The 23,895-nt window shown below is 41.0% G+C and overlaps 1 protein-coding gene across 5 annotated transcripts in view; it reads right to left on the bottom strand.

Moving 5' to 3' along the window:
* Nucleotides 1-23,895, bottom strand: part of LOC125440814 (myosin VIIA and Rab interacting protein) — a 357,602-nt gene that overhangs the window by 154,840 nt on the left and 178,867 nt on the right. For all 5 annotated transcript variants that reach the window (XM_048510830.1, XM_048510828.1, XM_048510827.1 and 2 more), the window contains exon 2: nt 7,113-7,262. In XM_048510830.1, coding sequence (XP_048366787.1) covers nt 7,113-7,222 — 110 coding nt within the window. In that variant the 5' untranslated portion in view covers nt 7,223-7,262. The remainder of the gene's footprint in view (nt 1-7,112; nt 7,263-23,895) is intronic.

Raw genomic sequence — 23,895 nt, 5'->3', positions numbered from 1 at the left:
AACTTGTTCACCTGTAAATCAACTTCTAGTTGGAGAAAAGGGCTGTATGTCCCATTATCTGTTCTACATGACTAATCCTAAATTAAGGCATGCATTTTCCTTAGCCAGATTTAATATTTTGCCATCTGCTTTACTTGAGGGCAGGTTTCAAAAAATACCAAGGGCTAAAAGATTATGCTTATGCAATATGCACAAGTGAAAACACTAGCACACACTATTGATAGCGGAGTCAGAAATGAAGCATTCCATTTCTGATCTTGCTGCTGAATAAAGGTGAAATTGTGTTTTATTTCTTTTTAAGTTAGATAGGAACAAGTTGTATTAGGTAGAATGTAGGAATTAAAGTTGTATTCTGTATTAGTATCTGTATGGAACCTCCTTTGCCCAAGGCAGGAATCCACCCCTGCTCCACCCCTGCACAACTCTTTCATTTGCAAAAACCATGAATGGACGTCTGACAAAAGGGACCCCGGAAGAAGCGCCTCCATCTGCCTAATCCCACCAGCAGGCAGATAAGGGTGCCATCATCGTTAGGTTTCATTTCCTGACCCCAAGCACCCAAAGGACTCTTTTGTGTTTTTCCCGCCTGTGCCTACGTCATCACTTCGCCCTGCTTCTGCCGCGAAATTCAAGAAGGGACTGCCCTCCGGACTCTAATTGGTTGATGTATATCTATAAATGAATGGTTGTAGGCTGTCCTGTACTCCCCCGGACTCCCGGGTGGGAGGTGTATAAAAGTTATTGTAAAGCTGCTAGGCAGCTGAAGTTGCCATGGTGTGGAGGTGCTGACATGTAGCTCAGCATCTCAATAAACTCATTCTTATTTTCAATAATTCTCACTGTGTTGGGTCCTGTTTCTGCTCCTCTGCGCTGCTGAGAGTTGGCAGATCTGGGGAAATAAAAGTTACCCAGGCAGCGCAGTAACACTATCTTTCACTGTCCAAATAAGGCATACTTAAGGCATAAGCATAGAATATGTTCACATGTTCTAACCTGGATATGACAGATGGCGATAGGATAAAGCATTTTTGGATGACTCTAATCAGGATTTTTCTGAACTAGTTGCCAAGTTTTTGTTTGACATAATGGGTACTGCAGCAAAGGTAAGTTTTTATATCAAATGATTATTTTGAGCTGTATTAATGTTATTCTGGTTGTGAACTGTTTTGTTGTATGATGCCAATAAAGGCTATATATATGTGTGTATGGCTAACAATAAACATTTACTCAAAACTAAAGACAATTTCTTGCAATCTGTGAAGGGTTGGAAACCAAACAAATTAATTCTGTTTACACATGTTTAACGAAACTAAGTATGTTTGGACTATATAAACTAGCCACGGTTTCCACATTATGCTGTAGGTTTTAGTAGAGCCATTTTTTTTGACAATGTGACAGTCTGTCCTTTCAGATCCCCTTCTTGATACAGTCATCCCCAAACCAGTGTTAAACTGACAAACTGCTAACCCATTTCACTGGACTGTATACAAAATGCACAATGCTTCTTCAGCTATTAGATCCCATCTGCAAAATTTGTTTCCTGGTAAGTGTAAGGGCCTAGTACCCCAGTCAATAACAAGACTCAAGAATGGCTTCAAGAACTTTATTGAAACTGCATCTGACCCATATGGCCAGGTAGCTGAGACTGAGGTCCCAGCTCCCTGGCTCCTAGTATAAACCTTACAGTTACAGTCAGATAGCCCCCACCTATGCATTCCCCACATCAGCATGAGAAAGGATAGTTGACAGTTGCGGTAGATACATTGTTTCGGGAATGGCCTGGCCATTAACGGTAGAGGAGAGATTAGGGGCCGGTGAACTCTATTCACTACCAGGACAACTTAAATAAGAAAGAAGAGACGTTAAAGATTAGCAAAGCCTGGCTCCCAGTACTTAAAAAATGGACTGATAACCCCACCCGCAATACAATGCACTCAACCACACCTTTGCATAGCAAATTCCACCCAAACACTTAATGATTGGTTCCCCACCCTGGGACATGGACAATATACCCCACTAAACTTTCCCTTCTCAGGCTGTTTCTGCACAGCGGCGGAAGGGGTCGGGTCGACGTAGATGACGCCGACCCGACCCCTCTGGGACCATTCACATGAACGGTCCCAGAACCTCCCGGGACGACGGCGCAGAGCTGTCCTGTGCCTTCCCTCCCCCCATGTCCGGGCGACCTACCTGTCCTGCGGCCCTCCAGCATGTCGCCGAGGCCAGGGGACACGCCCCCCTGCCCTGCGCAACCGCTCCAGAGTCGCAGGGCAGAGGGGGCATGTCCCCAGGCCTCGGCGACGCACCAGAAGGCCGAAGGACAGGTAGGTCGCCCGGACATGGGGGGAGGGAAGGCGCCTTGGAGCTGCGGCAGCAGCTCCAAGCCACCGTTTTCCAAAAACCTCGCTGGGGAAGCGAGATTGGAAAACGGCGGCTTTGAAGCAGCTGCGCCCCCTGCGCAAACGGCTCCCTGGGGATGGTGTTTTTGCTGTCCCCAGGGCTTCATATTCCGCCCGTGCGGAAAGGGCCTTAGACACAGTGTGAAACAGACTTTTCTCTGTGATACACCTCTGAAGATGCCAGCCACAGATGCAGGCGAAACGTTAGGAACAAAATCCACCAGACCATGGCCACACAGCCTGGAAAACCCACCAGAACCAGTCCATTCACTACCTTGCTGTAAAACAGGAAAGCTGGGACTCTGGCCAGGGGCAATGCTGATACAAGACCAGTCACAGCAGGGCATGCCCAGGCATGTCTCAGGTGCTTTGGCAGGCCCAGAATGGCGGGGCCTGATATTAAGAAATGGTCAAGAAATTTAATGTAACAATAAGCAAAAAGGATTTGCCTTCTTCAATTGAAAATTGTATCACACCACTCCCTTCGGCTATTGGCAGGATATTCTTCCAACACAACAGAGAAACAGACTTTTCACTGGAACAACACAACTGCTATTTGCAGAGAGAATGGTGGGATATAAGCTATGGCTTACAGAGAAGGAAAACATTAAAGGAGATCACAGTAAAAAGGGAAGAATTTTGAGCTCCAGTATAATATTACTTGCCCAAGGTAGCCTTATCTTATAAGACAGTGGTGGCAAACCTTTGGCACTCCAGATATGGACTACAATTCCCATCAGCCCCTGCCAGCATAGCCAATTGGCCATGCTGGCAGGGGCTGATGGGAATTGTAGTCCATAACATCTGGAGTGCCAAAGGTTCGCCACCACGGTTATAAGATCTCAAAAGCTAATCAGGGCCAGCCCTGATTAGCATTTGAATGGGAAGCCACCACAGAATGCGGGGGTCGCTAAGCAGAGGAAGGTAATGGCAAACCACTCCTGAACCTCTCTTGCCTTGAGAACTCTATGGGATTGCCATAAATCAGCTTTCCACCACCATAATATTCATCTCAGGATTACCATATTTCTGACCTAACTGCAGGCGGCTACTGTGACAGGTGAGCAAGGGTCCTGTCCCTTTCTTCCAGTCAACAATCCCCTGAATGTCTAACTGGTGCATCTGAAGAATAAGTAACATTCAATCAGGATCCATGGATGATTGAAGGAAACAGGTGGGAGGGAGAGTGAGAAAGAAAAGTAGTTACACTGTCAGCTTTGGTTAGGCTCATTCCACACATGCAGAATAATGCACTTTCAAACTGCTTTCAGTGCTCTTTGAAGCTGTGCGGAATGGCAAAATCCACTTGCAAACAGTTGTGAAAGTGGTTTGAAAACGCATTATTTTGCGTGTGCGGAAGGGGCCTTAGATAGGGTTTGAGCCTTCAGACAGTGAGGGATGCAGTCTCTTAGCTTATTCTCAAGACAGACTCTAGCAGTAAATCTTGTCAAATAGAGTTTGTGCCTTCAAAGGAGTAGGAAAGAAGAAATCCCTTTTCAGAGTGACTTTGTATGTCTCAAAGTATGGTTTTTGGAATAGATCTTGCCAATTCCAGTGAATATTTAAAACAGTAGACCAGGCTGGCTCAAGGGTTTGGTTTTCAGGGTAGCAGACTAAGATATTGGCAATTCTAGACTAAGTTAACACTTATACTGGGAGATTCCTAAGGCTAGGGAAAGGACAAAGATTCACCTCAGGAATCAAAACTATGTTCTGCACTCATAAGAGTCCAGAAGATGCAGTGTGCTATATATAGTTTCAAGCTTCTCTGCACTCCCACCTTGTTAAGAAACGACATAATTTAGGGAATCCAGTAGATGCAATGTGTTATATATAGTTTCAAGATTCTTTACTGAACAACCTTATTCCACTTAAGAAAATTAATAAAAGTTACTAGGGGGAGGGGCTGTTTACCTCAATCCTCATCTAGAACGAGCACTTTCAAAAGCCATTTGGGTCAGTTCGTCACCCAACCTTCAAAACAATACAACACGCTACCGTTTTTTAAATATCATTTGAAACTGCTACCTTCACACTGAAATGTTTTTTCTCAGTGCTGAATTACTTGGGTGCCACTCCATACCAAACCAGCAATGCATTTGTAGAACTACTCTTTTTCAAAGATCGTATGGCAACATTTTAGCACTAGAATGTCATCATACAGGCTGCTTTCAAACATCCTATTATATAAAAAGCTAGCGGAGCTGTCAATGACTCACTTCCAGCCAATCGCCATGCACACACTGCTGGGGGGAGGGGGCTTATACAAAATGGATAAAAAATACAAACAAAACAAGCTGCCTGAGGAGGAGCAGGGGCAGGTGTTGGCTGCTCCCCAAGGGGTTGCTGACAGTCACAACTGCTGCGTGGAAATACAGGCATCCAAGAAGAGGAACAAACATCCAGGAAGAGGAGGAAAAGGAAGAGGGAGCTGGTGACACGAGGCCACACGGGGAGGAAAAGCAAGAAGGGCTGGCCCCCTCGATGCATGTCATTAACCTCCCAACAGTTTTCTAGAGCCTGTCGTATTTGTTTGTACAACAGGCTTTACTGCTAGTTTTAAAATAATTCACTTTAAACGCACTATAGCCAAAATTTTCATAGAATTTTCCCATGTGAAAAAGGAAGATCCAATTGCAAACAATTGCTATAGTGCATTGTTCAAAGTGTGTGAAAGGAGCTGCAATCTCAACTCTGTAAAACATTGGCACTCTCTAGGGATTTGGTATCAATATTTGGTATTTTTCAGCTAGAGGGTGAGAACCAGTTCAGTGAAAAACAGAAGCCTAAGTGAGTCTCTCTGGGTCCCTCCATTGTTCCTGCAGCCCCACATATCACACCAATAGTAGCTGAGACTGACTGACCAATTAAAAATGATTAGTCAATCGACTAGTCAAACAATGCTAATCCATTTCAAAGCGTTCGTTTTACAAAAACAATGAAATCTAATGCTTTAATTACCAAAAAAAGTCAACCAATATTATGAAACAAACTTAACTGATGATTCATTACTTCTTTCATTTTTAAAAAATGTTTTATTTTATTTATTTATCTGTGCATTTATTTTCTGCCCATCACCAAAGTCCCTTTAGACAAAGTTTATATTAATGAGAACATTTCTTCTCTTTGGCTATTATCCTCAAACACCAGCGCCAGTTTACAAATTTCACTTAAAAATAAAATTTATATAGCAAAGGAAAGAAACACAAAAGTGTTACCTTTTAAAGGAAATTGTGCTGAGTGGGATAAGATTACCAACAGGAGGTATGAGGAAAATATCTCATTTCTTTAATAGAGGTTTAACCACAGGAAATGGGCTGTTGAAGCTTATTATGTCAAAATATTAAACAGTACCATCTGATAATTGCTTCCAAACCAAACTAATGTTAAAGGGACAGCTTGAAAGACCAGTTTGAAAATGTGCAAAACTAGAGAGCTGGCCAGTTCTTTTGAGGTTTGAAATACTTGCAGTTTTAATAGGTGACCAGTAACAAAAGATCTGCTGGGCTCCTAGGACTTTCCCCACGACTACAGGACTATATAGTAAGTAGCCTCCTGTCGCTATCAAAATGATGCTATAATTAATTGAAACACCACATAGTGGTGTTCACCACTTTATCATCACATTATACACAGTCAACCAATGGGTTAATTTATAATATACCAATATTGCCTGTAACATTCAAGAAAGTAATTTTCAGAACTCAAAATATGATGACATGGATATTATTGTTTTATGTGGCCAGTATGGAAAGAGACATAGTACTGAAAGAGACATTTAAACAAATGGCATTGTATTTTTTCTGCAAGAGACATCTTTCAAAACAGTGAAGTAGTCTACACCTAACATCAAAGAATGTATCTTCAAAGCTATAGAAACACCAGAGACAGTCTAGAAATCAATAAATAAAACCTCTAAATCTAACTAGTGCCTAGGATCACATATTCAGCCAACAATTTTAAAGTAGCTGCCACAAAACCCGTGATAGTCTTACTTTCTGATGAACGATATTGTTTCTTTAGTGTCCTCCTGGTAAAAAGAAAATGCAAAACTTGTGGTTTCTGCTGTCCACTACATTCTTAGTGTCCAGGCAGTGTGTTGGATCCTATCAAAAAGATCCATGCACTGTCAAAAGTTGATTTTGCCAATTCTCCCCACTGTAATTCCACAACACTCCCCTTGGCTCTCCAAGGGATCCCCAGTCCCCCAGGATAACATTTTGGCGGGCATTTTGGGTTGCAGTGGGAAGGAAGAGGCAGGAAAGGGTTAGCAAAGCATGTGTAGAACTCATCTCCCACCCCCAACCCTCAGAATTAGGAAGTTAGAGGCAAGGAAAATGAGAATGCAGAAAATCCAGCATCCTGCCATTCTTCCTGGAATTCTAGTATACATTTTCCTACTTTTTAAAAGCAGCTATCATGCAAAGTAGGGATCGTGTCAATTTGTTTCCATCTTCTTTTGTGGTTTGTACCTCAGTAGCAGCTGTAGTCAAACACAAAATGTGGTTCCAGTACAAGGCCCTACTAATGCTGAGGGTTTCTTTCAAATACTTTCTTTTTAAAAATCAATAAAAATTACAACCATTTCTTCATATTCTAAATCCAAACATACTGTGTTCACACTGTAATAATAGTACACAGTACAAAATACTGCATTAGCAGCTTTCTTATTTAAATTCCTCCAGATTCCATTCTCATACAAAACAGACTTACCTCAATCTATCTTCTTCCTTTTTGCGGAGGGTGAAATCTCTTTGGACCACCTGAAGGACATGCTCAGCTTCATCATCAGTCAAACCAGATAGGTCCAGCTTCCTCCCCATGGTATGGCCTGTTCTTGGAGCAGTCAATTAAAAATAGTGCCTGAAACCACCAAAAGAAACAAAGTACAGAAAGTGAAGCTAAATAATGATGATGATTCCACTGAAGTCCTAAGGATAAAATGTATATTTTAAAGTAAAGTATTTTCTCCTTGCACAGAGCTAAGTGATTTTAGCAATGTTAACTCACCCTTTGATCCACTTTATAATCCTTACCAACAAACATTGGAAGGTAACGGTAAACTATATAAATATAGTTGTCCCTTCCAACTCACTACTTTCTCCATCATGGTTTCAGTTTATCATGGGTAGGTGTAAGAAATTACTATAAATAGGAATTGTCTCGAGACGACGGCTGGTTCCAGCTCTGAAATGGGCCCCGCCACCCAGGAGTCAGGTGTGTTTGCCGCCAGAGATGATTCTCTTCATCCCCGCAGCTGCCAGAAAGCACAGAGTAATGCCATCAAGCCAGGCACCACCACCACACACACACCCATGCTCCTTCCTCAACCAATGGGCAAGCCAGGAAGTGGATTTGTGCAGATGTTCCAGATCACAGAGGCATTGCGCCTCTAACCCCCACAATGTTGAAAGGATGACTGTATACACACATAGAGAGAATGAGAGTAGTATGTGTGTGTATAACTGCATACACACACACAGTTATATATATATATAATTATATAGTTTCAGAGTTTAATTTAATGGCTTAACAGAAAAGAAACACTACATACTTTTCAGTATAATTTTCATTGCAAACTCTCAGTAAAATATAACATTTAAGATTCAAGAAAATGGTATAGCTTTTGAATTATATCTCAGAAGATTATCATTACATAAGGAATTTAACAAGAAGATAAGCAACAGAGCAGCCAGAAAAAAAATGTGCACTATTTAACAAAAACAGCCACACTAGCAAAAGACTGCCGGCAGAAATGGTCACATGAAATCAGTTCAGGGCAAGAGTCCTACTGCGAAGGGCTAAGGAGAAAAAGCAACAAACAGAACATTGTTCATTAGCAAGGCCAGTTCTCCTACTTTTCTTTAAATTATCATCGAAATACATCTCTCTCATCTTAAACTTTACCGCTAAAATTGCAAAAAGCAATTGCGTTTGGATGAGCATGTGCAGAACCTCCTTGAATTTGTTCTATTGAAACAATGTCTTCAAAACTTTATGGTTATGTCTCCTCCAAGGTGCCCTTTGGTAGTTGTTGTGTAACTTTGATCAGTGAACAGAAAGCTTTGAAACCAGTTTGCTCAAATGAAACTCAGTGTTAAATTCTAATTGGTAACCAACAACATTTAAAACAGTAGGATAACTGGTGAGTTCCATGTTTTAATTATTCCTTCCCCTCCATAGTATGCCCTGGTATTCTTTGGAAGTCACCCATCCAAAGACTTGCCAGGGTCAAGGCTGAGTGTGTGTGGCTGGTCGAAGGTCACCCAACAAATTTCCATGGAGGAGTGGAGACTCAAACCTGGGTTCCCAAATCCTAGCCCGACAACGTAACCACTACGCTACGATGGGGTTCTCAAGATTGAATTAGCATGTGAAATTTCAGTTTTTGCTCATGGCAATAAAATCAGTCAATCCATTAAGCCTGAACAGGAACCTAACATGGTACACAAAGAAATGCAGTCAACACAAGGAAATGTCCAAGTGATATCTACCAAATAAACTGAGAGATCATCCTTTCTGTCTTTCACCAGAAAGGCTGGCATCATATCCCATGCATACCCCATGATTTCTTTGGACTTGGCTACCTCAGATTCAGAGACCTTTATTAGGCATATACAACATAGGGACAAAGAAGAGTAAATTCAGTAAAGAACATTGAAAGTAATGTGAACAGAAGCCAAGGGAACTTAGTTCAAAAAGCACAGCAAAAATTTGGCTACGGTTTTAGTTATTTCGACCTCGGGATTGTTGAGCAAAAAAAGTAATCTTTGTGTTGCTAGGAAAATCCGAGAACCCAACCATGGTTAAGGCCTAAAGATGGGCCTAAAGCTGTTGTACTTCGGGCAGAAGAGCAAAATGTGTTCAAGGGGGTCAGTATAAGAAGGGCAGAAAGAACAGTGTCGATCATCCTGAGGGATGTTTGAGAACTGGCCTTGAAATAGTAATGAGGGAGAAATTTCATCTTGCTCTTGAAAATGCCCATCTAAATTTATGATTATGAAGTTATGATTAAGAAGTTGGTTCAGATAATGGTCAATACAGAGCTTTCAGGGAATAATCCCAAAGTACAAGGGTGAACAGAAACTCTGGCCAAGCTTCCGCTCTGACATTAATCCACGGCCTGGGGCTGCTTAAAACGCCGCCCTCAGGCCGCCGTTCGGCAGACAGGCGCCACTGCTGCAACGCAGCAGCGGCCACCTGACTCCGCCTTCTTCCCCCCCCCAGGGCGGCCAGGTCGCTTCTAAACAACAACCCTTTAAAGGGTTGTTGTTAGAGGAAGCGCCTTCCGCGGCGCTGCGCGTAACCGCGTCAGCTGAAGACGCTGTTCGCTCCCGTCGCCGCTTCACTCACAGTACGCCTGCTGGGCGTCCAGCACGCCCACACCGTCCTCCCCACCTCCAGGGGTCGGAGGGCAGCGCTGGGCTGCGACGCCCAGCAGGCTAATTTGCACGAGGACACCGTGAGTGGGGCGGGAAGGGGAAGAGGCGGCTCGCGGCGGAGCCGCCTGCCGCCTGCCGGCCTTCCGCCACCTGCTCGCACGCCATGCGAACAGGCTTGCGCTCTCAATGCCGCCAGAACTCTTTGGCGGCGTAATACTGGAGGCCGTGCGGAAACGGCCTCTGTGTCTTGATCAAATGGTACTGATATTCCTGCTCAAATAATTTGTTTCTTAGTTGAAATCTCATTGGTAGTGAGGATAAGCAAGGAGTCTCAGGAAAGGTCTAAGAGGAGATCTTAGCCTCAATTAATAGCCACCAGTCAAAAGTCTGGAGTTCAGCCATCGCAAGTTGAACCATACTGTGCAGATCAGAATGATAACAGAGGTGCACCCAAAATTTGAAAGTGGCGGCCTACGTCCTGGTTTCTAAAAGGTGTTGTCCTGCCTTAAGGCAGAGGGCTGCATAGGGGAAACAGTGTGGAACTCCAAAGATTTTATATAAGAAGCTGGACTGCAACTGTTCAAGCTTGGATTTATATGTGTGGATCCATACATTAGATGCTGAACCACTTTCGTGTTGAATACTTTCAGGGCTGCTGGAATGAATCTGCCACCATTAAGGATAAAAAACTTCAGAACAGAAGCAGAGGCACATTTGATACCCTTCAAGGCCTTGTCTCTAAGTTTAGCCCAGCCGGGCTTATGCTGGAAGACGACCCCTAAATATTTGAAGGATCTGACTTGCTCAATAACTGAGCCATGACTAGACCAAATCATAGGACTACGAGCGTTTGAGAAAACCAGGACCTTGAATTTTGTTGGATTGATTGAAAGCCGATTAGTTATGCAGTAGTTGTTGCAGTTGAGGAGTAAATTCTTGTGGCCGACCCTTGAGCAGGACAGCAGAACTGCATCATCAGCATATAAAAGGATTGGAACTGGAACATTATCCAAATGAGGACAATGAGAATTTATGCTGTTCATGGTTGGGGAATGATCATTCATGAAAAGATTAAACCGTACAGGGGCTAACACACAAACTTGCTCGACTCCCCAGGAGACAATGATGTTAGGAGTTAAGTAGCCTAAAGGATTGTTTCAAATTTTGCAGTTAGGATTTTTTATGCAGTGACATAATTAACATGAGGAGCATGGGGTCCATTCTAAGTTTCATCAATTTAGATCACAAGAGACCCCTCTAAACAGAATCAAATGCCCCTTTTAAGTCTATGAAAGCTGCGTAAAGACTGGATTTACATTTCTGCACATATTTTGAGATAAGAATACTCAAAATCAGGCAATGATCTAAGGAGGACTTCCCTTTCATAAATCCAATCTGTTCAATGCCAATGATCTTTTCCGCCGAGATTCATGAAAGAAGGTGATTTAGTAGTAATTTGGCATACAGTTTGCAAGAAATCGCCAAGATACTGATTGGTCTATAATTAACTGGCAGACTGGGATCACCTTTATTAAACAAGGGATAATAGTGGCATTTGTCCAAGAGGAAGGGACCTGACATGAGTTATTTACCAGAGTGAGTAAATAGGAGAGACCACCAGTTGACGAACAATTTATAAATTTTGGCTGGGATGCCGTTGGGACCAGGTGCCTTGTTAGATTGAAGGTCATTAATTAGTAACCTTATTTCGTCTTCGATGAGTAGAGGCCAGCAGGGGACAGTAAAAGAGAAAACATCCCTATTGGTGATGTCTGTCATATTACCAACAGGTCGCAAAAATATTTATGCCAGGTTTGAGAATCAATGTTGGAAACAAAAGGAACAGATGTACACATTCCATTGGTGATTAGGTGCCAAAAGCTTCTGCATCATTTGATTGGGCTGCTTGAATGAGAGCGCTCCACTTTATGCTAATTTGCCTGCGAATATTTTCACATAGGAGGAGTAATAGGCGGCTCTTGTGTGTAAAGTATTCCTCAGGTAGATTAGCAGCACCCTGGCATCTATAAACAGAAAAGATCTCTCTCATATCCTTTTTAGTTGCCTTGCATTCCACAGTAAAATTAAGATCTGAAATTGCCTTGGAGGAAACATGGGCTTTGAAACTTGGTTACCTTATACGTGTTGACCTGCACCTGAATGTTTAACCTGACGACTTAAAAGCATTGCTGAAAAGACACAGTGATTTTAAAAAATGTTTTATGCTTAAACATTTCTTCAGAATGTATATCATTCTTTGACATTGTTGGCATGAAATAATAAATACTTGAACCAGATACTGTCAGTTATTATCCTAGAAAAGCGACAAGAAAAATATAGGAGGAGAAAGTCAAGTTCCAAAGAGCAGCTGAGGACCAACTTCCTCTGCAGAGAAATCTCATGTACTTTTACCAACTGCCAAAATTTTGTTCAGTTGCCCAATGTTTCTCAAGGTAATGAGCACATTCCTAAAATAATCCAGGTGAACATTTCTTCAAATTTATCAGAAGCAGGAAATAGCTGAGAAAGGTTAGACCATTGCATGGCAGAGAGGTTGAAAAAGCTGCTAAAGGGGGAAAAGGAGACTGAAGAGAATCGGAATTAACCCTTTGTATCAGTCTTCACTGTGGGACATGTTAGACAAACTCCCAAAAGTGACCCATGAAGGACAAAATTATAGGCAAATATCTAATTCAACTAAATTAGAAGAAGAAGAAGAAGAGTTTGGATTTATATCCCCCCTTTCTCTCCTGCAGGAGACTCAAAGGGGCTTACAATCTCCTTGCCCTTCCCCCCTCACAACAAACACCCTGTGTGGTGGGTGGGGCTGAGAGAGCTCCGAAAAGCTGTGACTAGCCCAAGGTCACCCAGCTGGCATGTGTGGGAGTGCACAGGCTAATCTGAATTCCCCAGATAAGCCTCCACAACTCAAGCAGCAGAGCTGGGAATCAAACCCAGTTCCTCCAGATTAGATACACGAGCTCTTAACCTCCTACGCCACTGCTGCTACAATTATTACTAATTTTGGCATTATACACCATACAGAAGAGGAAGTTCTGTAAGGAAGAATCGGTACTGAGAATTGGTATTAAGAGTCAATGTGGTGTACTGTTTAAAAGCAGGTGCACTCTAATCTGGTGTCACAAGGCTCCCATTTATCTTCCATATTAATATCTATGTAGACTCTCATAATGAAATCACCAGAAGCTTTAGAGTAGCAAGTCATCAATATGCTGGTGACGAAGATAGATAGATGATAGATGGATAGACAGATATAACTTTGAATAAACCTCCAGCTGAAGCTGTCTCTGCTGTGCCCAGTATCGAGATACGGTGGTCAAGTCGCTGAATCCAGATCAGATTAGGGGGATGCTGATTCGATGGGCCACTGAATTAAGACTGTTCTCACTACCAGCAGAAGAATGCAGTATTCACTGGATGTCTCTGTTAAGATCTCAAGCCATACTGGATTCTGATCTTTTGCAGATGGCTGTAACAGAAAACTACTTTCTTCCAGCTACACTTAGTTACAAAACTGACTCCCTATTTGCAGATGTCCAGCATGGCAACACTGATTTGAGCTTCAGTAACCTCAGGGCTAGATATTAACACACTCTACATGGGAATGCCCTTGAAGATGATCCAAAAAAAGAATCAGCTTATGCAAAATGCCCATTTGTTATCAGGGGCCAGCCACACTCCTATCCTGGGTTCCTTAGAGAATCCATATCTGTTTGTGGAACCAATTCAAGATCCTGATGCTTACCTCTAAACCTCTTCGTGACCTGGGGGCCAAATACTTGAAGGACTGCTTCTCCCAGTATTCACTCTTCCTAGCGAGATATATTGTTTGTGCTTTCTTTATCTAAGGTACATTTGGATCTGATTTTGCCTTGAATCCTTTTCGGTGGCTGCCCCATGCTTGTGGAACAAGATTCCTGGAAAAGGCCAGGGGACGACTTCCTTCCTGGCTTTCTGAGGAAACTGTAAAAATAGAACTATTCTGGATATCTTTTGGACTGCCTGGGCACAAGAGAATGTCTTGAAAAGAGTATTTTTAGACCAGTTAATGTAGTATTAATGCATTTATTATTTGGATTTTTAATGAATGAATACAATTATTGTTGTAACCCACCTCGGGTCTAAAGTTACCAGGAGAAAGATGGATATGTAAGAGTCTCAAGCAGGAGGTGGACAGAAGTGTTTCAGTGCAGACCTGAGTTCAAAAAAGATTTCAAAAAAGCCCCCTACCCAAGACTCCAGTAAATAGGAGACATGGGATAAGAAAATGTGTCCTCTTTTGGATGAGTATCTTGCTAAAGAACAGGGAGCAAAGCATTGACATAAGATTTGAAATGGTGAGAAAAATGTAGCAGGCCCCAAACATCTATTTTGGGATAGAGTGCTATTTAACTTGCTAATAAATTATCAGGGGCCAGGAGTGAGTGGGCCGAGCTTGTGAATGGCACGAATTTATTCAGGGTGGTAGAAACAGACTGCAATGAGCTCCCAAAGGATCTCTGAAAATCAGGTGAAAAGGCAGACATGAAAAATACAGATCAATGTAAGCAAGTGTATAATGATTGACATGACCTCCCTCCAACAGCTCACTGAGGTAGAACCAACAAGAAGAAAAATCTTGGGGTCAGGGTGAACAATTCAATAAAAATATCCACTTCGTGTATTGCAGCAGCAGCAAAAAAAATATTTATATAACTCTGTGTTGGTGCTGTATTTGAACTACCCTGTACTTTTCTAACTGAAGTATTTGGAACTTTTCAAAAAGCATACATAGAAATGTACAAAAAAAGGGCCGACAACGATTTTTAGAACACCTCTGAAGAGACAAGCTGACATTGTTGGGACTTTTTATTTTAAAGGAAACTAAAAGATTACCAAGAGGAAGAAGCATTAGAAAGGTTTGTAAAATTATGTATGGTGAAGAGAAATTATATTTAAAAAATTAACTCCTTTCTCCCATGACACTAGAAAATTACGGGACTAGAGGCATTACAAGCAAAAGTAAATTATTTTAAATACACTTGCTTAATACACTTTAATATATTTGCTTCCTTTTGCTAACAGTTAAAACTTTCCCTGATGGAAAAGAACTTGGCAAAAGGGTCACAGAATCCAACTTAGCAGAAAGGAATTGTAAGAGCCTATCCATTTTAATAATTCCTTTGTTTCATTAATTAAAAGTGCAATCATAAGCTGTAAACCAATTTAGAATTATGCAACTCAGTTTAGGATTGGACTGCTTAGTTCTTATTAAAGATACCAATATCTTTCTTTTTAATTAAGGCACATGTAAAAAGTATTTTATTTCTGTGTACTAAACAGCAGCAAAGCCCCCAATTCCTGTAAGTCCAAAATGATAACTAGAGGGAGATCTTGTCACCCATAAATTCTACGAATCTTGCTCATCTCAGCAAAGATAGTTTTTTTTCTTTTTTCAAGCAGTAACAACATGTCCCTGGGGCTTTAATCACCTCTGAAGGAAGATGTCATATATGCCCTTAAGTATTTTTTATTACCATTGATTTATTAAATTCAGCAACCATATTCTTTAAAATTAAGGATATTCTAATCCTTTCAGAATTCACCAAGTTCAAGGGTATGGGGGAGGGTGGAACTCGCAGAAAACTATCAGCAGAGCAAAAATCTTAAAAACTGTTTCAGTGGATGAAAAGAACATTTTGAAGTTTTATTTAATTGAAATGGATAAGATTAAGGATTAGCAATGCAGCTCCTAACACTGGTCCCCCTCCCAGGTCGGGCGCTACCAAGGTTCAAAGTGCCCACCTGCCTCCCACATTGCCTGAGCCACCAGCACATTTGGCAAATGCATCAGCAGGGTGGGCAAACATGTTGGCATGAAGTCACACCTGCTTCATTGAGCTATCCCCCCCCCCCCCACCCCCTCACCTTTAGACGGGGATCTTCCATTCCCATTTACCATACTATTTGCTATATGGAAATAACAATAGTCTTCCTTCTAAGACTACTGGAGCATATTATCACTGCACTCCTAAGAACACTGCCCTAGGAGTAAGCCCCACTGAATAAAACTGAACTTACTCCTGAGAAGCCCAGTTTAGGACTGTTTCCCATGTATGTTTTGAAACACTTGACATGCTTGAAAAGCTGTCATATAAATATCTAATAACAGTAAAGTTTTCCAAGAATTATAAGCATTTAATTAACATTCTATTTCAGTAATAAATATCAAAATTATAATGGCCACCTATTGGAAACTATGCTTCAAATTATTCTGTTGAAGCAATTGATGAGTTCATTATTCTGCTTGCCTTTGCTCCAGAATTTTCCCAGATACAATTATTGCTAAAAGAAATATTCATTAGGAAAGCTATTGCTGTAAGCGCCATTGGTTACTACTAGGGAATTTTGTCTGTCGTATATTTAAAATTAAGAATACATCAATTTATAATTTAAATGTTTGTATACTCTAGCTTTTATAATTGAAAAACTTGCATATCTAAATTGGTTTTAGGATTGTTGGTGTGCTAATTTTTGGATAGTTATAATCCAATCCTTTTCTTTCTGCTTTAAAAAAATTGATTAACTGCGCTGCTTTTAATTATATTATTGTTTTATTGTTATTTATATAGTAAGAGGCCTTAGATATAGTTTGAGAAAGAAAATGAATATATTATTTTAAAGTTAACAAACTAAACATATTCTAGCCTCACTCAAAAGGAGGTGTATAAGAATCTTTCCTGTATTAGAATTTTACTCAAAATAAGCACTGGAAGGAGAACTCCCCAAAATACATTTAATTATAAGACTGCAGATGGATTGGAAACTGCCTTGGCATGGCTCAGCTCACACCACAGGTTCATAGCTGGTTCCCACCTGCAGCTATCAATGGCCTGCAGAAGCAGATCAGGACCTGGGTCTGTTCCGCACAGGCCTCACAAGCAGGGGTGCACTGGCATACTTACATCGGTGCACCCCCCAGGGCCGTTCACATGGTGCCCTGCAAACAGCCCTGGTGCCCCTGAGGCCCATGGAACTGCCTTCACACGGGGCCCGCCAGCACAGATCCCCTTTTACTTCCATTCAGCTGCTGTCACCCTGCAGAGATCGGAGGACATGCAGAGGCCAGGAGGCACGTCCCCTGGGCTCTGCAGGACGACAGCAGCCAAGAGAAGGTAAAAGAGGAATTAAAGTGCCGTGGGGAAAATGGTGGTGTCAATCCGGTGCCGTTCGCTCAGCACCAGGTGGACGCCACCATTTTTCAAAAGACTTGCTCAGAAAAATGCTGTTGTGGGGGAGGTGGGCCATTGTGGCTTCACTCCAGCTGCAGTGCGAAGTCCTCCCCCACAATGGTGTTTTTGCCGACCCCGTGCCAGTCTATATAGTTTGCACAGAACGGGCCCTGGTCTCTGCTGGTGGAAGTGTCAGCTGCATGCGGCCAGCACTTTCTTCTATAGCCACTGGGGTTGCCCTGATAACAGGGTTTAAGGGTTGGATTGACCACCCAACATTCTTCAGGTATTCAGTCTAAATCAATTATTGTACTGTGGAGCCACAGCAAGATGGCTAACTAATGGTTTTGACAAAGGCTGGGATTAAAAATGTTAATGCTCATAGTCATTTGGGACTATTTTTCTACTGTGGAAGCATACTACTTTCTCTGACCATACTTTCATCTTTTTGTGGAAAAGTGTATAGCTTGTTGAAGTTTCTAGATTGCTGAAATCTATCTCCAATTTAAAATAAGAATAACAAGTCCAAAAGAGAAAGTGGGAATAGGTGACACACATACCCCAAAAGCATGCCAGGAAAAATTTCTCTATAATTCTTTCTGGGGTGTTTGTTGAATTCTGTTAGAGCATCTAACAAGTTAAAACTTGATTCCACTAAATCAGCTGCACTTTTATGATTAGAAGACTGGCTAAAATAATTTACCCAATTCAACATTCCATTAGCTTCCAGCCTTGATAAGACAGACAGTGCACCCAAGAAACTAAATCACTCAGGACACACAAATCTGTCAATTCACACATGTGCTGATGATCTGTAAGTACCAGCATTGTTTTAATAGCTGTAACTTATCATCAAACAAAACTGATAGGATTGATCAGGTTCACAATCATGTGTTTTAAACTATGCAGTTGTAGATTTACAAACTTCATTGCAATGTTTTCCGTGTATATATCAAAGCTTAAGGTAGGCAAGAAACAAATGGTGCAGAGGAAACCAAATTATTTAATGCATTTTCACATTAATGTTTTCACCTTTCTTTTCTTCTGTACCAAAGCTTGAAATGTGGAAGAACAATGAAAACAGACTGCATGGAATCAGCCTCTGACAACTGTTGCTACTCTGATAAACCATCCCTCTTTGTGCATGATCTCTGAATGCAATCTACTTCGTTAACTGTTGACATTTATAAAATACCCAGGTGTACAGAACAGTTTTAACTATAGTTGCCCTCACTTGTTAAGTGGGTACTTTAACAATACAATCTGAAATAAAATTTAACACTTCATCCATTATTGCATACATTTTTATATTCATAATAAAATCTGAAAAAATAATTTTACTGCATTCAACTATTAAGCATTATCCTTCCCAAAAGGAATTGTAACTACACTTTAAAAAAATCAAATTTCATATTTAGACAAATACAATATGAATTATCCCAACGTGACCCCAGTTATGAACATAAGCAATGGCATACAGCTAATACATTATAGATAACCATGCAAGATTCATTATCATTTGGATTCATACTACCTTCTGCCCATGGATTTCTCAGCCAATAGCTCTACTGCCCCTTTTTAAAAAATCTTCCCTAGAGTTTCCTACACTTATGTGTTGGAATGCATTTAAGTGGATTAGGTCAATTTTTGTACTCCGCCAGTTTAACAGTTTTTGACTATAAAACTTGTTTTTATTAAATTTAAGGCCAAGAGGATTCAAGATAACTTCAAGAAGTATCCAAAGTAATAAATACTAGAAGGATCCTACAAAAATGCAGAACAGATAATGCAAACTATTTATGCTGTGAATTAAAAAAGCTTGTCTTTTAATTTTTATATCTTTATGAAGTCCACATTTCTGCCTACCTATTAAATATGTATACGAGTATTTTTCCTGAGTTTAGCTTGCTATTACTATGAAATAATCAACTGTCCCTGTAGTGAAGTTTTTTAGCTGGAACCAGAGGTGTACGGGGTCCAAACGGCAATCAGAGACAAAGCCTCCTCTGGGTGCCCCCCACAGGAGCCCTGCCCCACACGTCCCTGCTGCAGGGAGCCTGGGATGCCCCACCCCCGCCCACAGAGTGTGCAGAGCTGGGGCTCCTTCAGTCCCACCCCCTGGTCTGCCTGGAGATCAAGAACATGGCCCTGTCCTCTTGCTTTTTATGGTGAGCATTTCAACAATAATTTGAAAAGGTAGTCCAAGGCAGGACTGGGCCTGCTAAAAGCAGGGGGACGGGGCCACGTTCCTGATCTCCAGGCAGACCAGGGGGTGGGACTGAAGGAGCCTTGGACTATGTTTTCAAGCTTTGATGTAATTTGCATATTTAGCAAATGCTAAATGGGTATGTTGTTGAAATGCTCACCATAACTTGAAAACATAGTCCAAAGCACTAACCCACTCCCACTTACTTTAATTCTGCCAGCAGTTGGCTGAAAAAGTAGCCTGCTCTGGCTAGGCTGTTTTGGCTTCGTGCTTTGTCAGAGTTGCCTCCCTCAGGGAGGTTGATTTTCTGGTCACGTGGTGAGCCGATTTTGCACCCCGATGTGACCAGATGGCATGCGCCTGGAAACATGGATTACCCTATATCCCCAGGCAGATACACCACGGGATAGAACATTACCCATTACCCACCCATAGTCTGCCATTACCAGTACTCATGGCTCATTGTAGATATGTTTGTTCCTCAACTTTAATCCCATGCAACATTTTTTAACATCGAATTGAGAGTAAATGCATGCGTGTTTATAACAATGCTGAGGTTGTTGTTTTAAAAAACTGTATTCTCACAATAAAATAATTTATTTGACTGAGTGGAAACATCACAGAGAAACAGCACAAACAAAGCTAGCATGTATTTCGAAACCGTGTACACTAAACTTAAAGATCATGTTTTGATGTGCCAGTGGAAGTTTATTTAAATCTCCAACAAAATACAAATGTGAAAGAAGCTAATTATAATAACCCCAAAGCCATGTCAATAGGATTGCAAGGGCTCTCTGGCCACGGGCAGGGGATAAGGGGTAGGGCACAATATCCCATAATGCGTAGAAGCCGACAATACCAAGGAACAAAATATGTGAAAGAATAAAAAGGCTCATTTCAGTGCAGGCAAACCGACAATACCAAGGAAGAAGCCGACAATACCAAGGAACAAAATATGTGAAAGAATAACAAAGCTCATTTCAGTGCAGGCAAACCTTCTACTCCTGATCTTCGTGGATCTTTGATACAACAATCCTATGCAGGTTGTTTCAAAAGCAAGGGCTTGTTCTTAAGTATGTACCAGGTTGGACTGAATGATTAGACACAGATTAGAGAACCACTTATCTTGAGTTATGATAGGCTGATTCCGCATGGGCCAAAAACAGCAGTGTGAAAACGATGTGAAAATGGTGTAAAAGGGTTTAAAACAGTGTAAAAGGGTTTGTACTGTTTTCACACCGTTTTCACACTGCTGTTTTTGGCCCATGCGGAATCAGCCATAGTATTTTCGATTCTACATAATGAATTTGCTATAGTGGAATATAACTGAAAACAGGTTTGGGATAGTTAATATTTTGTATGTTTATTGCAGATGTTTGTGTCTTAACACATTTACTCAGAAGTTCAAAAGACACAGTTCCATGTAAGTATGCATAGGCTTACAGCCCTAGTGTAAAATGATCTACTAATGAAAATCTCCATGTTATTGCAAAGTTTAATATAAATGTTTATTGTTACTTTTATTGTACTACAGCAGATGTTCTCCACTTGTAATCATGACACAATTTCACTTATGCACAGTCCATGGCCTTATCATATAGAAAGGTCTCCACCTCGTTTTTCCTCACACTGCAGCAGCAGCAGCACAAATTACTTTGTTACATTTTCTAAGGAATTTTTTTTTTTTGGGGGGGGGGGTTACAACTGGAGCAGCAGACCCTTATCTCCCAGTACTCCAGTCTTTGTGGATTTCATCATTTATGGCGATCCCAAGAATGGATCCTCCCATGAGTTGTGAAATTCTACTGTACAGGAATGCTTACCTATGAGCCCTCTCTTTAAAAATACAAGCTTTTGTTTCAGTTCCTGGGAAAAGTCTACGTATTATTTCTCAGACCAAATGATAAAGCTTGTCTTCGTTTATAAAAAAAATATTTATTGAGTATTAAAAATATTTTAAAAATTTTTACTGAATATTTAAACTTTTACACTTAATTTGTTTAAACTAGCAAGAGACAAGATAGCCCTAATTTAGATTTACAACTGTATATCCAACATACTGCATATATTTTTAATTAGTGTGAATAAAACTAAGGCATTTATACCCTTTGAAAAGTACAACTAAATGTGCTAATTAATTTATGGACGATACATTTCATTCTAAGTAGTAATTCATTTCAAATAGTAAAGCAACTTTAGGAGTCATACAAAAGTTAGTGTTGCATGTATTTGAATTTCCATGCCAAAGCAGGATTACAGTTCAGATACGCACACACCTTTCCTTCACAAGGTTTCAAAATGACCAGAAATGTTACAGCTGAATTACAATATAGAAACACCTCGGTGCTTGACAGTTCATTTGATTGCTGCTGTAGTGTATTGCCTTTCGGATACTATTAAGTGCTTGATATCTAGGTCATCTAAACTATACATTTTCAACAAGCTATTAGCTATGGTCAACAATGGAAGAGCCATTCATCCTGGTAAGCAAAGAGCTCCATTATAGCAGTCTAGATAAAGGAAGGATAGTACTGTTCCTATTAGTGGGGTATTAAGACCAATTCAGGAAAGCAGTTTACTGCACTAAGGGTACATTTTTGTCTTCATGATAAGGGAACGTTGATTTAGCAAGTGGCTTGCCCACATTTTCTTGTGGGGGTTCTGTGAGATAAAGCCAAGGATCTATGTTTGAAGGCTTCATTAGTTGTTTACTGAAACACCTAGGATGGGCCCAGAGCCCCACAAAATTATTTATTTAAATCAGCCTTTACGTGGTTTACTGCAGACACTGTAAAACTATTGTCCTTTAGAATCAACAATGTATTTTAACATCAAGCAGTTTCAAATACACAAATGCACGAACCATCACAAAGCCTGTACTTCGTTGAATGTACAAAGCTACTTTATACATCAGATTATTGGTCCACTTCAGTTACTAGCTCTTCAAAGAGTCAGGCAAGGCCTTTCCCAGCCCCAAGATATTTTTAAGAAACTGAATGAGAGAACTTCACACACAAAGCTCTACCTCTGACATTTGAGCTATCCTTAGAGCTATTGTGCCATATGAATAACATTAACAACTTTTCCTAGAAACACATAATAACTGGTAAACAGGAAATGTCAAAATATTGTAAGAAAGTAGTAGAAGAGTTCTGGAGTTATACCCCACCTTTATCTCCTGTAAGGAGACTCAAGATGGCTTACAGGCTCCTTTCCCTTCCTATCCCCACAATAGACACCATGTAAGGTAGGTGGGTCTGGAGTTCCAAAGAACTGTGACTAGCCCAAAGTCACCCAGCAGGAATGTAGGGGTGCAAAAACACATCTGGTTCACCAGATAAGCCTCTGTCACTCAGGTGGAGGAGTGGGGAATCAAACCCGGTTCTCCGGATTAGAATCCACCTGCTCTTAACCATTACATCACAACAGCATACGCAGCTCTCTCTTCCTCATTTTAACCTCAAACAACTCAGTGAGGTGAACTGGGCTTACAGACTGACTAGTCTAATATCACCCAAGGGAACTGAATTTGGCTTTCTCCAGACCTAGTCTGATACCAGACTGACTTTCTCCATTAATATATCCATACAACCATCTCTTTAATAAAAAGAGCTCTCATCACCTGACTTCATTTTCTCTCACCCACCTAGCCTCAGTGCAATATCCACACCGTTCTTTATCCAGTCTGTGAGCTTTTTTGCACACACTGCTCGTCTGGTGGCTGTTTGCTTCATAGTGGGATTTTCCTCATGGTTTTCTGTTTATACAAGAGATTGGGCCAGAGTACTTACACAGGTCTATGACAGCAGCTTTTATTTTCAAGGAAGCATATCTTACAGCCATCAGCATTAGCCACAAGAACTAGAAACTGAAACGAAGAGCTCCACTCAATAGGACCAAACTAAATTACCCAGATAATAGGGGAACAACAGAGCCTATTCTATACATTCACAATAAATGTATCAGCATTTAAAAAATTGCACAAAAATGTCCTTCTCAAGGTGAACAAAAATGGTCAGAAATGTCCAAAAAATGTACAAACATGGTCCGAAAAGACCATTTGGGGGGCTGCCTCCCCCCTTTTTTCCCTGCCATCTGATAGCGCAATAGCTCAGTTCCTTGCTCCAGTGTTAGACCTGCAGCATTAAAAAAACAGAAAAAAAAATAAAGCCCCTTTCCTTGTTCAAAAATGGTGACCAGAAGAGTGAGAAAAACTGCTGTTGGGTGAATTGGGAAAGGCAAGGAGTAACAAACCTTTATAAAGAATTAAGCTTCCTATTTAGTTGTTTGCAGGGAAAAGCAAAGCAACGGGAAAGGTCGTGTTTTGCCAGCATTTGAAAACAGCGCAGCTTCTCTGCTCTGCCCCACAGTGGCTTCAGAAAGGGCAAAAAATGCATAAAGGAAAGTCTACAGTGAAGTAAAGCATGCTGTAAGGCAGAACACAAGTGCATAAATGGCTTGTATTTTAAACTTGAATGTGTTCCCACCCACCTACCCCAATCTCAAGACATTTGTTTTACAGGCTTTGGTTTCTAACCAGCAATTTTTCATCTGAATATGCTTATATTTTGCTGTCGGCAGAAATTTGGGAGTCACATTTCTACTGTTCTTTGAGCAACAACATGTTAAACACACTGGTTTTTCTGTGTCAGTCATGCATGTCTGTTCTGTTCTTC

Source organism: Sphaerodactylus townsendi, linkage group LG11, assembly GCF_021028975.2.
Source record: "Sphaerodactylus townsendi isolate TG3544 linkage group LG11, MPM_Stown_v2.3, whole genome shotgun sequence".
Taxonomy (NCBI): domain Eukaryota; kingdom Metazoa; phylum Chordata; class Lepidosauria; order Squamata; family Sphaerodactylidae; genus Sphaerodactylus; species Sphaerodactylus townsendi.
Note: the sequence above shows the minus strand (reverse complement) of the source record. Positions and strands in the feature narration are given on the sequence as shown.